Genomic DNA, 25,295 nt, shown 5'->3' with positions numbered 1-25,295 from the left:
CGTAAAAAATGGATGTTTTACTAGATCAAATATTTTGTTATCATTTTCTCACAAAACATACTTGTGAATTTCATCTGGTATCTCCAAAAGTTTCTCCAAATCATTATTTTTTAGTATGTTTACTAGTTCTCCATTAAAACAAAATGTGCCCTGTTTTCATCTCCAACCTTTAATACAGCTCTGATTCTTGTTCTGATTCTTCTGCAATAGTGCTTTTTCATGAGACGCCCTTCCTCTGTATACAGGAATTCAATAAACTATTGCTAGGTCATTAAAATGAACTGTTAAATTTCCTTAAACCTGTGTTGTGAATCCGGGCCCGTAGGCTCATTGAAATAATTGCAATAGTCTAATCTTTCACATTTAGGTAGTCTCTTTCATCTGAGGATCTCAAGATGTTTTACCTAAAATAATGAATGTACATTGGAATTCTTGCCAAAGGCAAAAATGAAAGAAGAAAATGCATCCTCTCCCCCTTTCATGCTATGGCTATGAAAATTTGCTATTTTTTATTGTTATTTTATTGATTTTTTTTTCATTGTGGGGTAGGTCTTTATTGAAGCCAGGATACCACAGCCTTGTGAAATTAAAATTCTTCTTGTGGGAACTTGACCTTAAGTATCAGGGCTGACTTTCCTCATCTCGTGGGTCAAAGCCAGCCCATGAAGGATGCCAGGATACCAATTGATTTCTGGGACAGAAATGTAAAGTGAAGCCCTAATGTCCCTGTTTAGGTCAGTCTTAAAAGAAAAAATAACAAGGGAAACATTTTTTTAATTTTTTTTTTTTTTTTTAATTCATGGCAACAATTGAGCAAACACAACTGGAGAGTAAGGTGCCACTTCAGCTGTGCAGAGGTGAAGCTTTTTCAGCCAGTAAAACCCATTTACTGGACTGCACATGCATGTACGCCCTTCAGTCCAAGCCATCTGAACCTATTGCCAGATAAAAGACTTTGCTTAATACCTGCATTTGAATCCAAACTGCCTGAGTTTTGCCAGTACTGCATGAAAAATGTGTGATGTTTTAATTAGAGAGGACATACACATCTTCAAGTATTGTTCCAGTTCAGTTTTCCATCCATTTTCTTCATTACGTCCCTGTCAGAGAGTTTTGAATTCTCACATTTTAATTCGACTATCCTTGTATTATTGTGGAAATAAGAAATCACACAATGACAATTCATGGAACAAACCCAACATATCAGTCAAGGCTTCTGTTTAAATGCTGGTATCAAACTTATCAAACTTGAACTAATCTATCTGTACATCTCTTTGCAGATTATGCTGACATTTTCAGCAGTGTTTGGTGTGATTGTGTACCGAATCACTACAGCAGCAGCTTTGTCATTCAGCACAAATGAGATAACCAAGTCAAACGTTCGAGTGACTGTGACTGCAACTGCTGTCATCATTAACCTCATTGTGATACTTGTGCTTGATGAAATTTACGGAGCTGTTGCCAAATGGCTGACAGAAATTGGTAAAAGTATCTCACCACATTCCTCATTAGTACATTACATGTATTGACATGAGAGTATGCAAGGGGGTTCTAAGAGGAAGATTTCCCACTGCAGAGTGCCAGTGAAAATATTCAGGCCTATGGGGTAAGATGCTCAGACATGCCTCTGTGAACGAGGGGTCTAAGCCGCAACATGCAGTGTGCCACTAATAGGACTAATTAGCCTGGACATAATGCCATGTTAAGGCAGCTGTGCTATTTCCAGGATCTCAGCTGGTATTTCTGCATTGCACTGGATCTATGCCAAGATCCACCCAGATCCACTTATCTAGAGCTGGTTGAGAATTTTTGACCTGGTGTGTATTTTGATATGTATCTTTACCTCCAGGAGCTTGGTTTGCTGAAAATCATTGGGTTGTTTCAAAGATGTTGCTGGCTCTGGCAAAGCTACCCTGGCAATTGCTTACCACATTATTTTGCTAATTTGATTTTCACTAGGTCCTTACAAATCAAAGGGTTTTTTTGCCATTCTGGGGACATATCTGGGCTGCACTTTTTTTTAATAATAATATCTACTTCAGTTAGAGTTTGGATTGTTCTTTTTAATGTCATTCTGTTGTTACAAGCCTGGCAATGTATTTAAGTCTTTTAAAGGTGAGACTTTCCTTTGATTATTAACATGGATTTAGGCTGGGGTTTTGTTTTTTAATATAAATTAGGCCAAACATGTTTACTGGCAGGGCCCTAACATGACCTCCTTATAGCTTTCATTAAGTCTTGTTTCCCACATTTTTATACATCACCTCTAATTCTAGATGCTTCGAAGTCTAGGAACATAAAGTCAATTATTCATAACACTGAAAATAACTCAGCAATCACAGGTACCTTTAACTGTAGCAACTGAAACCTGCCAATTTTGGGCATCTAAATTTAGGCATCCAAGTTAGAAACTTTTTGACACTTGGAGCATGACTCAGTCATTTGAAATTGGAATTCCCTGTAAACCCTACAGTGATGTGAAGCTGGCTGGAACTAGCAGACTTCGGATTAATATCTTAGGAACTTTTAATAGTTGTGTTTCCTACTCTCACTTTCTCAGGACACTTTTAAAGTCACAAGTGAAAACATCTCTTTTAGTCTTATTTTTTTGAAGAACATAAACTGAAGTTTTGTAGCTGTCATAATAGACGTCTAATCCTGCTGTTTTGAAATATGGTCCTGTAGCTTTACCAGCAAGGACAGCTGATAACTTAGATTAAATTTGCAATATATTTGAAAGAAATGAAGACAGAGCAATTCATTTTCACAAAAGGCCACCATGTGGGGTTAATTTGTTTGTTCGTTTCTGCTTTGGGCAGAATGTAGCAGGGTTATACAAATTAACTCTGTTCTAGTGGCATAAAAAATCTCAGGCTTACTGTCCTGGCCAAAACTGTACCCAGATTTTCAGCTTTCATGTAACTAACAAGCTGCTAACTGTGTGTGACCTGGTGAATTCTGTCCCCTGCACCTTCCCAGGTAAGGAAAGGCACAACTGTTAAGGCATGATAGTACTTTGTGGAAAGAGTAGGAAGAGATGAAGGTGAGGTTTCTCCTCCGTGGCAGTTTCTAGGCAAGAGCTGGGGAACACAAGCCACTGCCATTGCCTCTCTGGGGAAAGCACAGAAGGAAAATCTCTCCCTTTGAAAAGTGCTCCACTCTGAACCGTCAAAGAAACAAGGATTTCTTACTTGCTGATTATTGTCCCCCTGCCACTTTGCATTTAATTCTAATCCAGCTATCTTTATTTAGGCAGCATTCCTAATTAGCCATCAGATGTTTTGTTTAAGAAGGATCCAGTCTGAATAACCTCTAGTGCTACAAATTACATAAGTTAGAAAGTTCATTCAGGCAGCTTTCTCCAGTGCTAGGCTCAGATGCCAAATGTAATCAAAATGTTTTTAAAAATTACAATTCATTCACGCTGATAAATGCTCTTTACCTTGTGAACTTTCATTTTGCTGAGCAGAGCAAAACAATTCTCTTTCCACACTGCAGTTAATCGACAAGCTGAGAAACACACTTTTGGGGCTGGAGGCACAGCTCATGGCACTATAGGTTGCTATTGCAACCTATATTCTATTGCAAACACTTCAATCTTTGTACAAGTGAAAAAATGCATCTGTAAGCACAAGAATAGAACCAGCAATTGCATTTGTCACAGGAACAAAGTAATGGATCTGCCTCAATATCTGCTGAATCAGTGCTTGGGGGGTGGGGGAAAGTAATAGTTTTGCTGTAATCAATACAGAGAGATTGTACAAGATGCACCAAGACTCCATGTGCTTCTAGTGGACCCAGCAAAGCGGGGTGCTGATGCCACATGGTCACAGATCCAACCAGCAAAAGTGCAGGTTATATCCTGGTGTTGTCAGGTTGAACAGGTCATCTTCAGTGATCAGGTGGTGTCAGGCTTGGCTTACGACTCATTTACTCACTTGTAACTTCATTCAGGTCAAGGAAGAATCAGTCAAATGGGGACAAAATCAAAATGACTTGTGTTTGTGCCTTATAAAGGCAGCAACTCCTTCAGTGAGCTACGTCCCGTGCACCGATGTCTCAGCTCGTTCTCTACCTGGAAAGTTTCAGCTGCCCAGTTTTGGTGTAACATACTGCACAACCAGCCATATGCTATGAGTGTATCATTTGGGGGGGGGGGGGTGGGGGGGGGAGGGGGGGGGGAAGGGGGAAGTTTTCTCTCTTACTAATGCATCTATTCTGGCTGGATGCATTTCTCATGCAGCAGACTCCACTAGCTAAAGGACGAATTCTATGCATGCCTCTGTCGGTATGGTATAGTGTATCTGAGTGCGGGGAGGGAGTGAAGTGCTGGGTGAGTCTCTGGAACCATATATGGTGTGCAAATTCTCATCCAGGGGCTGAGATCATCTTTGGAGGGGTTCTCCGTAAGGCAAAGGCTAGGGGTTTGCTCCCTCAAATTAAAAGCTGCACCTCTGTTATTCGATATTCCTGCTGCTGTGATCTGTTATCCTGAGTATTTATCCAGCATATGGAATCACCTGCAAATTTTTGAAATAATTTGAAGGTTTAAGCTTTTTTATACGTATAGGTGAATGATGACTTAAGGCTCAACAGATTGTGTGTTGATCTTTTATGAAAATATTGTTGAAAGTACCACAAATAGAGCTGGGCAGTGGGGACTCAGAGTTTTGTTATTCCTTTAGTGCTCAAATCACACGATGCTTTATTTCTAAGAAAAAAAAACAACTAAAGGAACCAAAACACCCAGACTGTGTTCCAAAACAAAGCTGTACAAGTACAGCAATATTTTTAATCAAGTCCTTAAAGCCAGAGCTCTGGATCTACCTTATTATTTCACACATCTCAGCTACATGCTATTCAGTCAAGAATAGACCACAGTAAAATTATCTGCTCTCACACTAGTTAACAGCTCAGGATGAGCATGGCAACACAAGGGTTTAACCCATACAGAATTTTTAAAAGAAGATCCTACTGTCAGTTTGAAAAGCCTTGGTCTTGCACCAATGTGTTCTGCTGCTAGAAAATTTCCATGGGAATTGGACATAAATCTGGGAATAGAGTAATGAATACTGGAAATGTTTAAGACACATTTTTACAAGTTATCTAGAACAGTCTAGTAATGTAAGATATATAAAATGAATGGAGAAGCGTTAGCAAAAATGTGCATTTATTTTGCATGGCAATTAACAATTCACTTAATGCCTTATTCAGAACGGTACTTAGTCTTGTGTTTAGCTTTAAGCACATTAACAGTCCCATTAGAAAAAAAAAAAAGGGTTGTGCACACAAAGTTAAGAAAGCTTTTAAGGTTGGGGTTTTTTTGGTGGATGAAAGTCTTTGTACTTTGCTTTCATCATTCATACATTGAGAATATGAATGTTTTTTTATTTCAGCTGTGTAACTGATACACTTATGTATGTGAATAAACATATGCTTATATACATTAAAGCCATTTATACTACTGTATCTTTATGCAATTGAATATCAAGATCCAATTTTTTTTTCTTCAAACTCCAGATAGCTAGATGGAGAACCACGTAAATATGTAACAATTATTTATCCTATTATTAAAAATAACAAATATTATGTTAATAAAATATATTTGATGATATTATATATTGAATCATATAATAGATATCAGAGTAAATGGCAGTGGACGACTGTGCTAAGGTTTCACAGATGTGGCCTGAAGCACAGGAAGGTGATGTGGTCTGCCCAGGTCTCTCAGCAAGGCAATGGAAGAGACTGGAAAAGTGGGGCATTGTCAGGTCCAGGCCAGGTGTCAGGATCTGTTGGGGTTTTTGCCTCCAGAGTATTGGATAGACAGCCAAAAGCAACTTGGGATAAGCTGTCAGAGGCCTGTCACAGAATCAGGTTAATTTCGTTGTCATTATTAGTGTTTCTATCAAAGAATATTCCGTTTCCATCTGGAAATTCAGAAAGACGCTCTGGAAATCAGGAGTTGGTGACAGACCTGGTGTGCATTGGTGCAAATGAAAAGTACAAAAGAAAAACCAGTATGAGCTCAAAGTTTGCAGTTTGGTTTTGTATTTGGGGATATCAGGAATGTTTACGTATTTACTAACTGATGTTTCTGGTTTGCTTTTTGCTTTTTCCTCCCTCCCTGCTCAGAGGTACCAAAAACAGAGAAAACCTTTGAGGAGAGATTGGTTTTGAAGGCATTCCTGCTGAAGTTCGTGAATTCTTATGCACCAATTTTTTATGTTGCGTTTTTTAAAGGAAGGTAGGATAATTGTCCTTTAGATATAGATATGCATGTATATATATATTTATGTGTGTATCTATATTAGTGGATCTGTTTTTTAAAAATGGGCACAAAGGGCTACCAAACTAAGTTCTGGCTCTGGCCACTTTCACCAGCAATTAAAAAATAACATAAAGAGGGTTGTTTGTATAAAGCTTGCTTTCATGTGGCAGGGCATGAAGTTGAGTACTTTCCTGTCTCTCTTCTACGTAGAGCATTGTTCTGAAATGCAACCATTTTTGTTTGTGTTCTAAAATAAGAATAATCTACACCTCAGAAAATAACTCTCTTTAGTTAAAAAAAGGTGTTGCATTTTTGAGTGAATAGTGGTGCTTACAGGTCTTAATTTTCCACATTTTACTTAAAGCATCATTTAGCAAGGAAAGTTTTTCTGGTTTCATTTAAAATTACAGAACTACTTTCTCTATTACTTTCTCAACATTTTGCACTATTTGCCCGTATCAAGTTAAATTAAGAAATAGTTATAGTCAACTAGAAGTTGCATGTTTTGGCAAATAAACTGATTGACGAAAAAGCTAATTCAGCTGTACTGCTGAATAAGTGTGACTTCCTATGGATTCAGGATCATTGTCTTTTGGGACCCAGTTACCCACAGTATAACTCATGCTTTTGAATGGGAAGCTTAAAATGATTGTTTGCTAAAACTTTGGAAAAAATGTTTAAAACATCCTCTGGATTCTATTTCATACCATTTTTCTGCTCCTTTTGGGGGCTGTAAAGTTTATTAATCTGTACTCTTCACTAATCCTATTCAGCATCATTGGTTTAAGAATTAATGATAAATTTTACCAGCAGTTGTAAATATTGTAAGACATCGATGAAAAATATCACAATTCCTTTATTTTTTAACCATATTTTTGCATTTCATGGTTATAGTAAAGTCACCTCTCCTTTTCTTCCCTTGTAGTCAGGAGAACCTTTACTGTGCGAATTACTGTATAGATATGTAAATATTTCCATTCAGGGCTTTACTCAGATGCAAGAGCATGTGAGTTAGGATACATGTTCCCAGTTTTGTTTGTGATCATTGGTCAAAGGAGGGAGATTATTATATTTTTTTATCACAGAGAAATACTTTATTAAAATTATTTTGTAAAGGTGTAGTAGAAAAATATTTGTAGAGGTCTACTGCTTTGAAATAATTTGAAATAATCAAAGTTGAATAGCTCTCCAGTCTTAAAATTCATGATGAGGTAGCTAGTTCTGAAATACTTTAGCTGATATGAATGAACTACGTAATGTTTTTGAAGTTAACTTTTTTCCTATTTTTGTATCATTTCATATATTGTTGTTGCTTTCAGATTCGTTGGCCGTCCTGGTCATTATGTATATGTATTTGATGGTTATCGAATGGAAGAGGTAAGTGCATATGAAATTCAAATGAAAAAAAACCTTAACAAAAAGAGATACATGTACAGGCATTTCAGTGGAATATAGACAATACAGGAAAAATAGAAAACATGTTAAGCCAAGATGTTAAATCTTTGACATAAATAGTCAAAACCCAAGTTTTCCATCTGAGGCACTTGTATTTTCTTTCTTTCTGCAGTTTTGAGCACTTCATGGTCTTTCTTAGGTGAAGCTTCACCATTTCTATGCTTTACTGGACACTAAGGCACAAACATTCCTTAATATGACTTATGCCTTTGGGGAACCTATAGCAGAGCCAGAACTGATTCTGGCTTATCATTCTGTAGATCACTGGAAGCCTAACAATTTTAATAGATCAGAAAGTTATAGCCATTTTGTGCTAAACCTGTAAACATTTAATTTTTTTCCAAAATTCCTTTTAACTGCTGCGGGTATTCCCTTGAAAATCGATAGATGTACTCAGGGTTTTACAATAAAGCTTGCACATAAGTCTTTACAAGATTGAAGACTTTCTTCCCCCTTGGGAGACATCAGGTTGGTGATACTGCATTATGTTTATTACATTGATTATATAGTAAATATTTTAAAAGGAAATATAGTAGCCCCAGGGCACAGTAAGTTATTTCAGAGCTCTGCATATTTTCCATAATGCAGTTTTATGAGTGGAGATGAAATACCTTGTTAAGCATAGAATTGCAATGATCGATGAGCTCTGTGCTGCACAAATTGGTGGCAGGGGCGATGAGCACGTATAGACATCATTAGCTCTCCCAGGTGGGTGCTTTTAAATTAATTCTCTTAATCCCTTCACACTCTATGGTTTTGTTTAATTACAGTGTGCTCCAGGAGGCTGTTTGATGGAACTCTGTATTCAGCTGAGCATCATTATGCTTGGAAAACAACTGATTCAAAACAATCTGTTTGAAATTGGAATCCCGTATGTATCCTAGCCTTCTTCATTACCACGGTTACTCCTGTGACACAGTAAATTAAAGACTTGATCCTTATTCAGCCAAATGCCATTTTTGCCGCTGCCTTCAGTGGGTTCTAATTGAATGTGATGATAAATCACATTTTCAGTTGTGCTGAAATGATCTGGCTGTATTTTATGTTGAATAATTGGCTATATCTGCAGTAAATGGCTTGGAGAAAGTGATTGAATATATTAAATAATTGATCTAAATTAATTTTAGAAACCTGGGAAAACAGGCAAGGTATGATAGATCTCTTGGGAAGTTTTACAGAAGCTTTCAGGGTAGCAGTATTGAATACAAATTAGTATAAAGTGGAGGAGAGATGGTGTGAAGAAAAGCAATAGCTCATAAAAGCCGTTAAAATGTATTGCTTGATCTATGACTATTTTACGGGCTTACGGATGAACGACACACATTTCTAAGGCACATGTATGCCAGTATGTTACCGTATGACGCAGGAGCTAGAATTATGGGAGAGATGCTGACGTGCTGCATCAGTGACTGCCTGCCACAAGGATGCTTGTGTCCTCTGCTCCAAATACAGCCAGAAGTCTCTCTTGTCTGCCTCCAATGTCAAGGGGATCTTCAGGCACTGAGAATCCACTGATAGTGTCCTGCTTCTGCCTCCTGGGAGGTTTGCTCTTATTTCTGTTAACTGAATCATCCTTGCTGGTGGCACTGGTCTGTGAAATGTGTTAGATGAAGAGTCTGGCTTAGATAAAAGTCTCAACGCCACTGAAGTTAGAATCTTTCAACACTGGTGTCAGTAGCTTTGAGATCACATCCCCAAGGAAGGCCTTGAAGATGCTAACTAGAAACACCAATATGAGTGATGCTTAAAAGATTATGAAATATTTTTTTAAATGAGCTCTTTTCCTCCTTTTTCTTAGCAAGAACATTTTTTTTAAAAAGTAATTTATATAAACAGAAAGAAAAAAAAATTCCAAACAAATCAAATGTGGGTTATGGAGAGTTTCATTATTCTTGTGTCAAAGTTCAATAGGGAGGCCTGTTTTCTGTCTACTTCTTATTGAGTTTACAGTTTATTTTGAGGAAAGTGTGGTAAATCATTCCCAAAATATCTGACACATTGAAGACTTAAAGCTTTCTCAGTGTAAACCTGGTCTGATTTTTTTTCCCTGTCTTCCAAAAACTTATTGCTACTGGACTTTCTTAATGGGAGTTTTATGATGTTAGAAATAGAGCATTTATTATTTTTGACTCATGAAAGCAGAGGCTGATCCAGTCCAAACAGAAAATCGCTGTCAAATTATTTCTCAGTTCCCGCACTACAACTCTTGGTGCAAGAATGTGACAGTTTCATCCCATTTTTCTCCCTCATTTCTGCTCCCCCAGCCTTCTGCCAACAACCCAATGGCAGCCTCCATTTTGAAAACTGAATAACTGTTTAAAAACAAACAAACTTTAATCCTCTCCTTCCTTTCATCTTCTCCTTCCCAGAGAAATACCTCATTTCAGTCACAGTGCTATCTTGTCACCTTGAAATAAGCACATCTGGTTTCCCTTCGCTTGTCTGCATTCTCAAGAAAATTACGTGTATATCTGTAAGGGCTCGGCCCTTCTGACTGGACCTGTTTGTACCAGAAGCACAGTGTTTTGCTGAACACTTAATTAAATAAGAGTTAGCTTTCTATTTCTGCATAGACCACTCCACTGGTTTGGAGTTAGCGATACTCTATTCTACCTCACCTGCCCCAGGACGCGGGTGCACGGGCACACTGTGAGTGTGAGTCTTCAGAGGGCTGTGCACAGGTCTGCTGCACACAGATAAAGCCAGACCAAAAGGGACTTGAGACACTCATGTGTTGTACAAGTAGTGGTTCTGGCATACCTGTGTCTCACACTTAGTGTACTGGGTCTATACATGCTGTTGTTAGATGTGACAGATGTATAGATGAATATATCCCTGCTCCCTGCCCTCCCGCCTTCTTCTCTGGCTTCCTACTGTATCCTGTTCTTGCCGTTCTGCTACCTGTATTCCTTGGTATTCTCTAACAATCAGCTCACCTCCTCTGTTAGATCGTCCTTTTTCTACCAATAGGTTTTTTATTTTCCTTCCCAGGAGATCTCTGTCTTCATCGAGCCCTTGTTCTGTTTTGTGGTGTCTGCTTTTGTACAGGCTACACACCGTGGTGAACAGTCCTCCTCTGGCAGAAAGGCAGATCGACTTTTTCTATCCCCAGTTTCAGCAGCAGCATTCCCCCCCCCGCCCCCCACCCCCCCACCCCCTTGCTTTGTGCCTATTCGGAGGGAATGACAGAGTGAATTACACAGCTTGTTCCACTGGCTCCCTGTAATTTCCCATGAGGGTGGAGTACAAGTGGTGCAATGAACCTTACCCATATGGAAAGGCAGAAGGGACTATCATAAATGGTGATTTGCTCTTCAGTATCTGGAACTGTCCTTTACATGTCTGTAACGTGGAAGTATCTCTCTGCTAAGTTATATGATGACCAGATCCAGAGTTTTCTTCCTTATTGAAATCTCAGGATTTCAGGATTATTTTCAGAAAACCTTTTGATCTCATTCACCATAAACCCCAAGGCATTTTAATTGCTTTGCAGAAGATCACAAAGCTTGCTCTCATTTGCTGTCTCTTTCCCTTAAAAAAATGCTACTAAGTAGGTGGTAGACTGACTTTATAGACAACATCCATCCATTATGTTTCTAGCGCCCCAAATGTTGCCACAATTGGGAACCATCATTCCATTTCTTCATTCTGGCTTACCCGCGGTCAGTGCTGGCTGAGGAATTATGGACTTAAACTTCAGATGGCAGCCTTGTGTCTGCTGCACAGCTACAACAGATGTGACTTGCTGGTTTTCTAAACCTTTCTGCGATTTCTTTTTCAGTTTCTGCACCCACAAATATCAGAACACCAGGTAAGTGCAACAATACTTGAATTATGGAAAACTAAGCGTACTTCAATTGAAACGTGTTGTTCTGTGAGACTGGAATTCACAAGTTTAACAGATGTAAATCTGCCACAGTTCACTCAGATGTGTCACATACCATAATTCTTTTACTGTTGCCACAGGAATTGACCCTAAAAGGCTGCAGGGCTTGAGAGCCTTAACTTAGAGTTCCTTTCAGACTCCTTTTCTTCAGTTCTGTTTTTCTGAACTTATTGAAAAAAAACTGTGTGGTTATTTTATTACTCTCTGTCTTTGACCTTGGTGACAAACCCTTAGGGTGAAATCCTGGCCCTATTGAAGTCAATGGCAAAACTTCCACTGACTTTAGTGGAGCCATGATTTTGGCTTTTTTGTTCAACATCAGTTTCCACCACTTACTTCAAAATACACTTAACTGTGCTGGATGAGAATACTAAGAGTTAGTAAAATCAATTTAAACACATTCTTTCATAGCTATTATCTTTTATGTAGCTTGTCAGCTTTAATACATTATTCTTAATGTTGGGGGGGATGTGCCTTTTCTTTTTTTCTTTCCTGTTTCTGTTTATTGTTTTCTTTTATTTGAGAAATCAATAAATCTCAAACACAACTGAAACGTCCATTGAATTCAGAGGTCTGAATGTGCCAAGGAAATGTGGCTACACCATAAATTTGTGGAACAGAATGAGAGATTAAAGTCCTTCTGTTCTTCCCCTGCCTCCTTCTTGTACCCCCTACCTGTGAAGATGAGGTCTCTCCTCATGTGGGCAGACTGTAGGAATATGACTGAAGAAAAGCCTGGACCTTCAGTGCTCCTTCCCCAAAGCAGCAAACAAAATTGCAGGCAAGGACACAAGAGTCTGAGTCACTGCCCTTCCTTTTCTCTATGCATAAGTGCTCCAGCTACTCAGCCTAATAGTCTTTGCTGTCTAGCGCTCTCCCTGTACACTTTTCCATGCTACAAAGGAAAAAAATAATAAACTATTTAAGGATAACCTTAAAACCCACCTGATATAAATAATCATTCACCCCTGGCAGCTGTATTCTAGGGGTTTTCTGTCTTTTCATGTAGAGTCTAGCAAGCACTGCCTTGCAATACTTCTAATCAAGTTCTTGATGACTGTCACAGGTGATCTGCCTTTGCAGTTATCCAAGGACATTTGTTAACTGAGAATCTTGAGAAACTGGTGAACTGATCCTCGGCTTCAATTTTTCTGTCAGGCTCTGGTGGACACGCATCAGGAGGACTGCACGGCCCCCGAAGACACTGAAGACTTGCACCAACAAAATAATTTCCCTGCATCTGTCTTATTTCAGCCTGGCCCCAAGCTGCCCTGCCTCTCCAGGCTCCATTTGTTCCACTCTGTCTCACTCCACAAATTTCTTATTTTTCCCAAGTCATCATTGTGTCTTCCCCTATATCCCCCAAATCCTCCTACTCCTTTTTAAGGTATAAATAGAGCAACTGTTGAGTCATCCGTCTGGTTTTTTTTAAGAGACTTCGTGTAAGTACAGCATGTGCTTGCATCCCAGCCAGGATCACTTTGGTTTTGATCTCTCTCTTCTTTTCCTCATCTTTTTTTCACAAAAGCTTGTGGGTTCTTCAGGGGTGGGGCATTTTTCTGTAGTGATTTTATGCTGTCTTCATAAATGTGCTGATTATCTTGCACAATGTGATGTTTATTGGTTATATTAGGAATTATGAACAGCATAATTAAACCATGTTCCCACCTCTTATCTAACAGAACAGTTTGGTGTCAATCCCCTGTAAGAAACTGCAGCATCATTTTTAATGACTCTAGATGTAGCCTTCTGACAAAAACCTGTTCTTGATTTATTTTCTCCCTGATCCTACATTCATTCTTATTTAGTGCTATTCAGTCTCCTTAAGAATGTATTTTGCTTTTTGATATTCACTGCCCAAAGGACCAGAAATAATGGCTATTCTACTGTTCTAATGTTTTCTCTGTTTGTCCAGATTCATGTGGCTACTAGTGGGGTCATGAGACTTCTTCAGTGCCTCTTCAGCCCAAACCTTCTTGGACACTCATCCTGAATGGGCAAATTTTACTTCTTTCTTACTGGTGGAGCTGCCTGGCATGCAGAAATCAGAAGCTAAAATAGCTCTTGATTATCACTGTCTGTCAGCTTTGTTTGAAAATGTTGATCTGAGTAATTAAAAAACAGGTTACACACAAGTGCATTTAAAAAGCTTACTCGGGTTTAATATCACAATCATATGTGCAGCTATAGAGTTCTGCAAAACTAATTTGCATTGCTCTACTGCTGTATAGCTGGAGAAAAACAGTGCAAATCCCTGTTCTCTGTTCCTTTAACTTTCTGACACATTTCTGTTTGGTCTCAAACTTCACATGCTTGGATATGACACAAAGGTACATTTTTTGTGGAAAATTTGAAAGAATTAGTTTGGCTTGCATTCAGTTAGTTGATCCTTTAAAAAATTCCATAAAAATAAAAATAAGAAGACTCTTCAAAGCTGAAGTCAAAAAGGTTGAAGATGCCACTCCTCATGCCTGGTTTATAGATAGCCAGATGAAAAATTAAAAATTATTCTGAGTAACTGAGCCCTGGATTTAGTGTATTCCCAAATAAACATTAAAAACAACAACTATTGTTTTAGTTACTGGATCCTCAGGGGAGTTATGTGTATGCATTAAACTCCATAACTTGACTCGGTGGTGCTATAACCAGAGGATTAGATCACACATGTACAGACTTCACATCTAAAAACACCCAAATTTTATCTCAGCTGCTGCACAGTGACAGTGAGATGCTCTTCAATCTCATCTGCCCGTGGAAATACGAGGGACATTTATAGCTCATATGATTTTATTGGAACAGAAATCTGCACTGTCTTGAACTTATTGTTCACTGTCCTCTGAGAGCCCCTTACATTAGGAAATTAATTAGGATATGCTGGAAGAGTGTCCTGGGAATTCTTTGATTGTTTTAAATCCTGCCCCCAGTCTCCTACCCTCTGAATACTACATCACCTCTGTCACAGACAAGTTCCCTTGGTTGCTATAAAAGCAGAGGCGGGAAAAGGAAATTTTAGTGTCTTCAAATGGCTGAGTTTGCATGATGTAGGAGGTAAATGTCTTTGTAAGGATCCATCTAATTCTTTCATGTGGAGCATTTTAAATCTCCCCACCCTTTAATTAAAACTGTGTAAACTGTATGTTCTGGGTACCAGAAGTATTCAGTTACCTTCCATATATCTGGATATTGCCAAAGTACTGAGGATGTTAACAGCAGACTTATGAGCTATGTCTTAGCTGCACCTGGAACTGCAGCTGATCCGTTGATTTTTGCAGCTTTGTGATCCTGGGACTGACAGGGCCTGATGCAATCTAGATCTTTTTTAAGAGTGCCTGCCAACCCCCATTTCCTCTGTACTGGTGATAAAATTGAATGGGCCCTGTAAACACTGGTTGGTGCAGAAATCCTGTAGCCACTGTAGTCATTTCCAGGCTGATACATATATATATATATATAAAACCTTGTGCTCTGTGGTGACACAGTGTTCCTGTGTGGCTCAGTGCACATTCAGGCACATTCAGGAACAAGGCAATAAACCCACCCAGCAAAGCCTTCAGTGTGTTTGCCAGCAACCCTTGCCCTGCTACTTGAGTTAGGGTCTGAGAAAGCGGTTCTGCTTAACTGGAGGTACAAACAAAAACCACTACCATTTCCCCATACACTCCCGTCGCCAGGCCACACACCTCTAGTTCAAAGGATTTATCGCAAGCTGTGGGGGAAGCGTTTGTGTGAGAGCCCTGCTTACACTACTGGCAAAACATCACTGGAATTAATCTGGATTTTCACTCATACAGCACATATGTGAAGAGCTATAAAATAATGTCATGCATACTTGTGAAAGATAAATTTAATCTACAAAAGAAAGACATACCATAAGTATAAATCTTAATGTTTTAGGTTAATTCAACTGTATTTCACTTCCTTGATTTTGAAGAAATATCTCATTCTATTGCATTTTTCCATGGGAATTTCTCCATGTGTAAAATAGCATGAAAATATTGATGCATATGCATTTAAAATGTCATCTGTGGAGGGCATGGGGAATACTTCGCTCTTAGAGATGGATTCATTTCACTCTGGGATTATACTACTTCTGAATTTTATGTATTTGTTAGTGTTATGAAATTTGTGTCCCATCTCAGTGGGACAGTGATTGATATTAATACTCGTACTGAGGTCCAAAGAAATACTTAACACAAATAATTGTTCACCCATGTGAGTAATTTATAGTCTGGCCAAAATGGACAATGTTATTGTAAAACGTGATCAAAATTAGAACCTCTGATACAACCTTTTCTGATCTGTGGGAGCTGGGAGACATAACTAATCTGTGTTTACCTAAGAAATGATGAGAAATGGTTTTTTGCTTTTCTGCTTCAGAGGCAATGAAAACTCACCAGAATAGTTGATATTGCAAGACACATACTTTTCAGGTAGCACAAATATTTCCTGATTGAAATCAGGAATTTCCAAGTCTCACCATAACGGTGTTTGTGCACTAGCATACACTGTGGCATATCTGAAGGAAAATTCAGAACCTTTAAAACTCTTATGAAAAATCTCTGAAAGAAGATTATGTAGTTGTGCAAGTACATAAAGCATCTAACTCCTGGTGAAGTTTTTTAGGGTCCACACAGATCTGCATACTTTGCCTTATACATGATTGGTAAACTCTCAGAAAAAAAATAATTGGTTGAGAAATATGTATTTTTCACATAAGCATTCAATAAATGTTTCAATTTTGATGTTAGTAGTTATAGAATTCTATATTTTCCAGTGACTTAGGAATAAACTTGTAGAGAAGTTCCAGTGAGTTCCAGTTCTTCCGCAGTGAGTTCCAGTAGGGGGTGCATTGTGGGGAACTGAAGAGGCTGTTTCTGCATATATCCCAAGTGACACTTTTCTAGCAATAATTTGTTACTGAACCCAAAGTGACAAAGGTAGGATTTCTGTCTGTGCATGACAGGAATGATACACCTCTCTGAGACCAAATTCTGCTTACCTTGCTGAAACTCTATGAATCTGATTCTCTCCATTACTTGGAGCCCTGTTTGTATGCCAAATAGAAAAAGGGAATTGTGTTTCTCTGTGATGAAAGACTATTAATAAAATTAAGACAATGCTTACACTTAACATTTCATAGGTATTTATTTTATTATTTTCATTAATTGTAGCATCCTTTTGGTTAAAGGAAAGAGTGCTTCCCCTTTAAGGTTCCACAAGCAGCATCTTTTTTTGTCTACTTAGATAAAGTCAGGTATATGTGCTAGTGATAAGAAAGCACTGGAACCTGAAGAACTGCAGGTGTTTTCTGGTGGTCACAGGACTGGCTTTAAGTCAATAATAATTTTCGGAGTCCAAAATGGCTTTGGACATATCAATATCTTGGAGACGCTTCTTTTTCTGGTGCTGCAGGTTTATTAGCAGAGGCGTTCATTCCCTTTTACTGTGAACAACAGGTAGTTTTGCTGCTAAAATGTTCACAAGTCCATCAGGTTTAGGAATCAGTACGCTTTTGCACCCTCTTTTTTTTTGGCAATATGTCCAGTCATTTTGACCTTAAAAGTATACTATATTGGAAGTTCCCAAGTTTCATGGCGAGAGGAGAGTGCACCTGTGCTAGATATGTGGTATGGAGGTATCACACTACTTCCTGATATTTCGTTTCTTTCTTTCTTTCTTAAGGCAGAGGTGCTCAGTGTGTTGTTTTTGAGACTATTACTTATTACTGGTATTATTTAGGTCCAAGGTGCTTGAACTTCTGGAAGATGTCCATTCAACACATATCCAGAGAGAAACAATTATGAAAAAGTATTGGTTTCAACTCCACTTTAACAGTGTTATGCTGTTGTAACTTTCCTCTTGACAGAAGAACACAGGAACTGCTGCCCCCAGCCACCTGTCACCTGGCAATAACCAGCACCAGAACTTCAGAGCATGGCGTAAACTAAGCCTATGGGCATCAAAGTAACACGATATATCTATTTTGTGTGGCTGTGCAAAACCTAGGCCAAATCATTAGGGAAAAAAAAGAAAGAAAGAAAAAAAAAAAGACGACTTGGTTCAATCCAAACTTTTATTCCTCAGGAAGCTAAAGAAGTTCTTCAGGAAGCTGAAGGATGAAAGAACTGAGCCAAAGGAAATGGACACCAACCAATCAAAGGACCATCAGCAATGGGATCTTGACTACATCTTGGAGCCTTTCACTGGGCTGACTCCAGAATACATGGAAATGAGTAAGTTTTCTGAATTCCCTTTCCCTTTCTGCAATAACCATAGCTTTACATAGGACCAATCACTGTATATCATATGACTGTATGTCATAAATTGGCATGATTAATGGGGAAAAAAACCAAAACACTTGTAGTTTGCAGAAATTACATGCAAGACAGCAGGCCTATGAGTCTACCACATTATCAGCATAGCAATAATGATGAGTCCTAGTATCTGTTAATACTTGTACTGTGAGAGTCCACTGTTCCCAGCTGAGAAAAGTGCATAGAAACCATTCAGCCACAGAAAACCAGAATAGTTAAAGTTGGAATGGACCTCTGGAGATAATCTAGTCCAACTCCTTTGAACAAATCAGGGTCAGCTAGAGCAGGCTGCTCAAGGACTTGTCCAGTTGGGTTTTGAATATTTCCAGAGATGGAGCCTTTACCCTCTCTCTTTGTAACCTGTACCAGTATTTGATCACACTTACAGTAAAAAAAAAAAAAAATATTCTAAATAGCATTTCCTATATTTTAGTTAGAGTCCATTGCCTCTTGTCCTTTCACTGGACACCCCTGAGAAGAGTCTAGTTCTGTCTTCTTTAATCCACTCAACATATTTGCAAGATCCTCCTGAGCCTTCTCTTCTTGTGGTACAACAATCCCAGCTCTTTTAGCTTCTCCTTGTACATCAGGTCCTCCAATTCCTTAATTGTCTTAGTGGTCTTCTCTGGATACACTGCAATATGTCCATGTCTGTCTTCTACTGGGGAGCCTAGAACTGGAAATAGCACTACAGCTGTGGTCACAGTAGTGCTGAGTAGAGGGAAAGGATCCCTTCTCTTGACCTGATGGCAATGCTTTTCCTAATGCACCCCAGAAGGACTTTTGCCTTCTTTGTAGATATGGAATATTGCTCATTCTTGTTTAACATGCTGTTCACCATATGTGCAGACCATTTTTTGCCAATTTGCTTCCCAGCTGGTCAGTTCCTGGTGTCTACTGGTACTTGGGGTTATTCCTCACCTGGTGCAAGACTTTGCATTTTCCTTTGCTGAACTTTGTGAGATTCCTCTTGGACCGTTTATCCAGCCTGTTGAGGTCCTTCTCAACGGCAGCACAAACATCGGTATAACTCCTCCCAAAATTAAAATAGCTCCTTAATGTTTCAAATGTAGCAGAAATATGTAACTTCCAAAATACAAATGTGCATTTTCTTGTAGAAGTAACAGAAAACTTTACAAAAGAGAACTGTAGGAATATATTTTGAAATTACTTTAGTTCATGACTGAATGTTACGTGACATTGAATCATGTACACAGCATTCCCAGCTATGCTTAAATTAAAATCCACATGCATATACAACAGGAGAGAACCTTCAGCCTATAAGAGCTTGTCAGTCAGCTGAAAGAAACAGTGGAATGGAGAATTGTTATCCTATTTTTCTTATGGAAAGCTGCAGTCTGCAGGTATTGCATGGGCCACACTTTCTAAGGAAATCTAGGGTGCACCTGGGAATTATTTCTCAGTGTCCCACCTTTCAGGACAGGTCTTTAACCAACACATTCTCCAGGTTTTTTAAATAGCATGTGAGTACTTCCTTGGCATGCACCACCCTGCTGGAGTGGCTGACATCACTAGTGGGGTGCACTACCAGACATCTGGTCATCTTTCAAACCCCTGTAAAGTAGGAGCAACTCTATTAAAGTCAATACTATTCTAATTTTGTAAAGCTGGTGCCCACCATGTGTATATAATCTGTCTTCATACATGCTTGCTGTTTTTCACAATTACTTAAATTGCTGCTAAGCTGTGGCAGAGATCAGTACTTTTTCAAGGTTTCTCCACGGATTGCTTTTCCACATTAGATAAGTATGTTGGTGGAAACCCAGGTGGGACTGGGAGCAATTCTTTCTTGAAGTGGCAATGTGCCACCAGTTATATGTTTGGTAACCACACTATCACATCAGGGGGACAGCAGTTCCTGTTTTCTGCCAGGTGGAATCCAGGATCACATACATGTCCATGCATCTACTTAGACTCAGCCACTGCTCCAAAAGGAGCAGTTCAAACACTGGGAGAAAGGAGCACACTACAGATGAGTTAGTCAAGGACATATATCAAGCATCTGATAGAGAATTCCAAAAAGATATGTATACATGACCTCTTTCTCATTCTAAAGTGTGTTATAAACTCCAAGGAGGATCTCTATGACTCAACAGGACCCAGGAAGACAAAGGTGCAACTATTCACCAAATAACTCAGTCCTGCGGCCCTGGGGCACAGTCCAACTTCAGCTGTCCTCAGGGAAATGAACCTGAGAGGAAGCAGCACACAGGGATGCTAGGGAGTAAGTACGAAACCAGGCTCTTCACACTGGATACAAACCACAAATGCAGGGTACCCCTCAGCCCTGTAGCTGCCTCATGGGTAGACCCTGGAGAGGCAGGGAAGGAGAAAGGAGAAATGGTGTGGGTGGGGAAGGAGAGAAATAATCTAGGCAAACCTAAGCTTTAGGGCATAAAAGTATTCAGGAGAGAACCACAGCTTGTCAATGGGCATGTTGTCTAAACCCAGGCATCTGTTAAATATTGTATGTGACAACTCCTGTTTTCACAAGCCACTATTCTCAAAACATCTGAAACAGAACGCATTTTATGACAAAAAAATTAGTACCATGTATGGTTTATCTCTCTGTATAGAAATAGCTATATTGATTTATAGATATAATGTATAATATATTTATAAATCCATATATGGGATTTTATATAACGATGGATTTATGTAATATATAAATACATAAGTGTATGTGAGGTATTTCATATAATGGCAGATTTGGGGATCTCTTTTATGGATGTGTTTATGGATCTGAACCTTGCCTTCTGTCATGCCATTAAGTTGACATAAAGAAGCCCTCACCTGCCATCATCTGCCTCACAGTTGTTTCAATTCACCTTAGCATCTGGCTGTGTGTTGCAGCCTCTACTACCTCCTCTATCCCTCTCTGTACATGATGATACATTGCTGAAAAATTCTCCTTTAGGACTGCTTTTTTCCACTCATTACTTCAACCCAAGATGATTTTTCCTCGTGGAAACTTTTAGCAAACTTATTTGCAATGTTTAAGTTAAACAATGGTGAAAAAAATATAGACATTTTCCCTTGTAAACATTTTCATATGTTTTTATGCTTAGGCATAACTCAGAAATGGTACACTTTAACATCCAAAACTTTCTGGTTAGCTAGCTCTCTCTAAGGACAAGGACTTCAAGTTATTGGTAATAAACAAACAGAATAAATGCAACTGTTTATAAATATTTAATTTCTTGTTCTTGCACAACTGTGGTAGGTCATCTTATTCATTCTGAGAGCTACAGCAAGCGACTGGTTGCAGAATGAATGGCCCACTACAGCAAAAGCCCCTGGCAAGGTGAGGAGGAGCCAGACTTCTTCCCAGTTATAGTGGGCCAGAGGCTGCTGAGTACGCTTTGTGACAACCAAGAAGTGTGGCTGGCTGATACAGAAGCAGGATGGAGCCTTGAGTGTGTTAGGAACTAGAATATCCCAGTTTCCAAACATTACATATTGGTGCTTTCCCCTAATTGTAGTTGGACCTAATGTAAAGTGCCCAGGTTTGGAAGGAAAATCTTTCCACTCTCTGTTACCTGTGGCAAACTCCCATTGCATCTGAGATGATCCCATCACCCTGATTCAAGATGTCTGTGTAGGATATCACCCTTGATTGACTTGACTGATAAGGACACCACTTATATGCAAAGGTCTGTCTTATTGGAATAACCTGTAGTATCAGGGTCTAAGCTATTGATGTTATAAATCACGGGACACTAAGCCTGTGTTTTAGATTAGTCCCTTGTGCTTAGATCATAAACAATGTGGGGTGTCTCATCCTGCAGTCATTCAGGGATAATTAGATAGATGCCCCGCAAATGAATGGGTGAAATACTAATCTAAACATTTGCTTACAGCAGGAGAATTAGCTTCTCAAGTCAAGAGACTGGCTCGCTGAGCCTTGCGGTGTGCCACAGCGAGCTATGCCCTGCCCGTGGGATTCAAGACGAATGCGCAGCAGATGAAACCCAAGCTGCACCTCCCCAGCCCGCTCGTTGCCCCGGGTCCATATCACGGTGCTCAGCTGTCAGATTCACTGCGGAGTGACTCAGACCACCCACGCCGACAGGAAGAACTTTGTGCAGCTCAGCAGTGAACCTGTCAGCTGGGACTGCTGTGAAGGGCATCAAGCTGGAATGGCGAGGCAAGAGGCAGTTACACAGCTTATTTACCTGTCTTTCTAAATTTGATTTGAGAGGGGGAGGGAAAGGAAACAATGCAGCAAGGCAGAGGAAGCTTCCCCCCCACCCCCCCCACCCCGAGTTGCTTAAAGAGGCAGAATAACTGGGATTTAAGAAGAGGTGATACTAAGGAGAAGAAAGAAATCTGACTGATGATTCACGGCTTGGTTCTTAATTTTCCACTGATTTACTCAGGCAAGCTCCCACTGGTCTCAGTGGCTATCTGCTCAACCAGGAATGAAGCAGCTGAATAAGAAACTGTAGACTGGGCTTAATGTAGCCTTTGGGGTCCCCAATCCAGATGATGGATGGGTTTTCATGCAGAAACAGGCATGGACAGACAATGTATTGGTGTGTGAATATTCACTACATTCAGGTTTGTTCTGCCAGGATGCTCCTATTTTTAAGGATGGGTATTTTACGGACATCTCTAAGACTACACAGAGAACCTTTCCCCAAACTAAGACTCTTGACTCCAGGTTTGCCATTTGCTAAGCTGTACCCTAATCACAGTCAGTTCTTGCATAGTGTTTGGAACAATCTCAGGATGTGTTTTGCAGTACAATATGACACAGGTAAAGGAGTTTTTGGTGATAACTATCCCACTTGAATTTTGGAATACCCATTTCAAAGCTGCTGGGATTTCCTTTTGTTCTGATTGCTTATACTAGGAAGCCTGAAGCCTTGGAGAGCAAGAAAAAGAAGATCAAAGGGAGTGTACCCCTCACAATGAGCAATGATTATAAACTGGTAACAACAGACGAGGAGAAGGCTGAGGTACTGAGTAACTTTTTTGCCTCAGTCTTCACTGGCAATCTCTCTTCCCACACCTCTTGAGTGGATGAACCACAAGGCAGGAACTGGGAGAGCTAAGCCCTTCCCACTGTAAAAGAAGATCCAGTTTGTGGCCCTCTGAGGAACACATAAGTCTATGGGATCTGACAAGATGCCTCCCAGAGTCCTGAGAGAATTGGCTAATGTAGCTGCCAAACTACTCCCCATGATATCTGAAAATTCATGGTGGTCAGGTGAAGTCCCCAGTGACTACAAAAATGGAAACACTGCACCCATTTTTAAAAAGGGTGGAGAACAGGACACAGGGAATGACCAGCCTGTCAGCCTCACCTCTGTGCCTGGGAATACCATGGAATAGATCCTTCTAGAAGCTATGTTAAAGCACATGGAGGGCAGGGAAATGATTTAAGACAGACAGCATGACATTACCAAAGGCAATTCCTGCTTGACCAGCCTTCAGTGATGGAGTGACTACATCAGTAGACAAGGGAAGAGCTACGGATGTTGTCTATTGACTTCTGTAAGACCTTTGACAAAGTCCCCCACAACATCCTTCTTTCTAAAGTGAAGACATTTGGATTTGGTGGGTGGACTGCTCAATGGAGTAGGAATTGGTTGGATGGTTACATCCAGAGGGTAGTGGTCAATGGCTCCATGTCCAGATGGAGACTGGTGACAAGCAGTGTCCCTCAGAGGTCTATATTGGGAGCAGTACTGTTTAGTATCTTCACAATGACATAGACAGTGGGATCAAGTGCACCCTCAGCAAGTTTGCAGATGATGCCAAGCTGAGTGGTGCAGCTGACACACCTGAGGGACAGGATGGCATCCAGAGGGACCTGGACAAGCTTGAGAAGTGGCCCCATGTGAACCTCATGAGCTTCAATGAGGCCAAGTGCAATGTCCTTCACCTGGGTGAGGGCAATAATATCAGTACTAGTTGAGAGACAAAGGGATTGAAGCAGCCCTGCAGAGAAGGACTTGGGGGTACTGGTGGAAGGAAAACTGAATGTGAGCTGGCAGTGTGCGCTTGCAGCCCAGAAGGCCAACCATATCCTGGGCTGCATCAAAGAAGTATGGGCAGCAGGTCAAGGGAGGTGATTCTGCCCCTCTGCTCTGGTGAGACTGGAGTACTGCATCCAGCTCTGGAGTCCTCAACACAGGACTGGAGTGGGCCCAGAGAAGGGCAACAAAAATGATCAGAGGCATGGAATACCTTTCCTATGAAGACATGCTGGGAGAGCTGGGGTCATTCAGCCTGGAGAAGAGAAGGCTCTGGGGAGACCTTATTGCAGCCTTTCAGTACTTAAAAGTGGGCTTATAAGAAACATGGAGACAGACTTTTTGGTAGAGACTGTTGCAACAGGACAAGGGGTAATGGTTTTAAACTACAAGAGCAAAGATTTAAACATATCTATAAGAAAGAAACTTTTTACAATGAGGGTGGTGAAACACTGGAACAGGTTGCCCAGAGAGGCGGTGGATACGTCATACTTGGAAACATTTAAGGTCAGGTTGGACAGGGCTCTGAGCAACTTGACCTAGTTGAAGATGTCCCTGCTTGTTGCAGGGGAGTTGGACTAGGTGACCTTTAAGGGTCCCTTCCAACCCAAACCATTCTATGATTCTGTGATTCTATGATTTAGTTTGAAGGTAGAAGTCACATATAAATCTAAAAATAAAAAGGAAACATAAGAGGGTAAAACCTAGTCTACAAGTCAGGTAGACATCCATTGACTTCAGTGTGTTTTACAGATACTGGCAGTATGGGAGGGAGAGGCCAATACTTCACCATCACAAATACACTCCAAGTTTTCCTTTGGGAAAACTTTTGTGATTTATTTTGTCAGTGAGAGAAATTCTGAATCTGATTACAGCCAGTGGGCTACGCTGAACTTCTTTCTCGAACAGGCCTTGTCAGCCAATAGCTTGTCTGCACATAGTTTTGATTTGCACCAGTGAAATTTCTGATAACTGTTTATTTTGATATTATTAACAGATATATAGTTGTATTTTTTAGCAGACACTCTGCAGCAGAGACACTCTTAATGTTCCTGAGTGATCAGAAAATTTTGCTGATGGAACTCTGAAACATAAATTGTCACTGTTAACATGTATCAAATTTGTCATCAGTCCTTCCTGTTTCCAAAAATGTGCAATGATTTTTGATGCAGCCCAATATACCAGACCACATGCATTCCTGAAGCAGGCAGCATATATAGCAGTTTCCTTTTCCAGCTTGTAGCAAGTTTGCATCATGTGTAACTACCCTGCAGTGATGGGAGTTGGCAAGAAATTGATGTTATTGATATTGAAATTGATATTTCTAATGAAACAAGCTTTATGAAATTTGCTCCAAAACCAGATAA

The 25,295-nt window shown here is 39.8% G+C and overlaps 1 protein-coding gene across 2 annotated transcripts in view; it reads left to right on the top strand.

Moving 5' to 3' along the window:
• Positions 1-25,295, top strand: part of ANO2 (anoctamin 2) — a 192,098-nt gene that overhangs the window by 149,667 nt on the left and 17,136 nt on the right. For both annotated transcript variants that reach the window (XM_027815075.2, XM_027815076.2), the window contains 5 exons: positions 1,281-1,482; positions 6,136-6,247; positions 7,591-7,648; positions 8,497-8,597; positions 17,697-17,845. In XM_027815075.2, coding sequence (XP_027670876.2) covers positions 1,281-1,482; positions 6,136-6,247; positions 7,591-7,648; positions 8,497-8,597; positions 17,697-17,845 — 622 coding nt within the window. The remainder of the gene's footprint in view (positions 1-1,280; positions 1,483-6,135; positions 6,248-7,590; positions 7,649-8,496; positions 8,598-17,696; positions 17,846-25,295) is intronic.

Source organism: Falco cherrug, chromosome 5 (assembly GCF_023634085.1).
Source record: "Falco cherrug isolate bFalChe1 chromosome 5, bFalChe1.pri, whole genome shotgun sequence".
In the NCBI taxonomy this organism is placed as follows: Eukaryota; Metazoa; Chordata; class Aves; order Falconiformes; family Falconidae; genus Falco; species Falco cherrug.
Note: the sequence above shows the minus strand (reverse complement) of the source record. Positions and strands in the feature narration are given on the sequence as shown.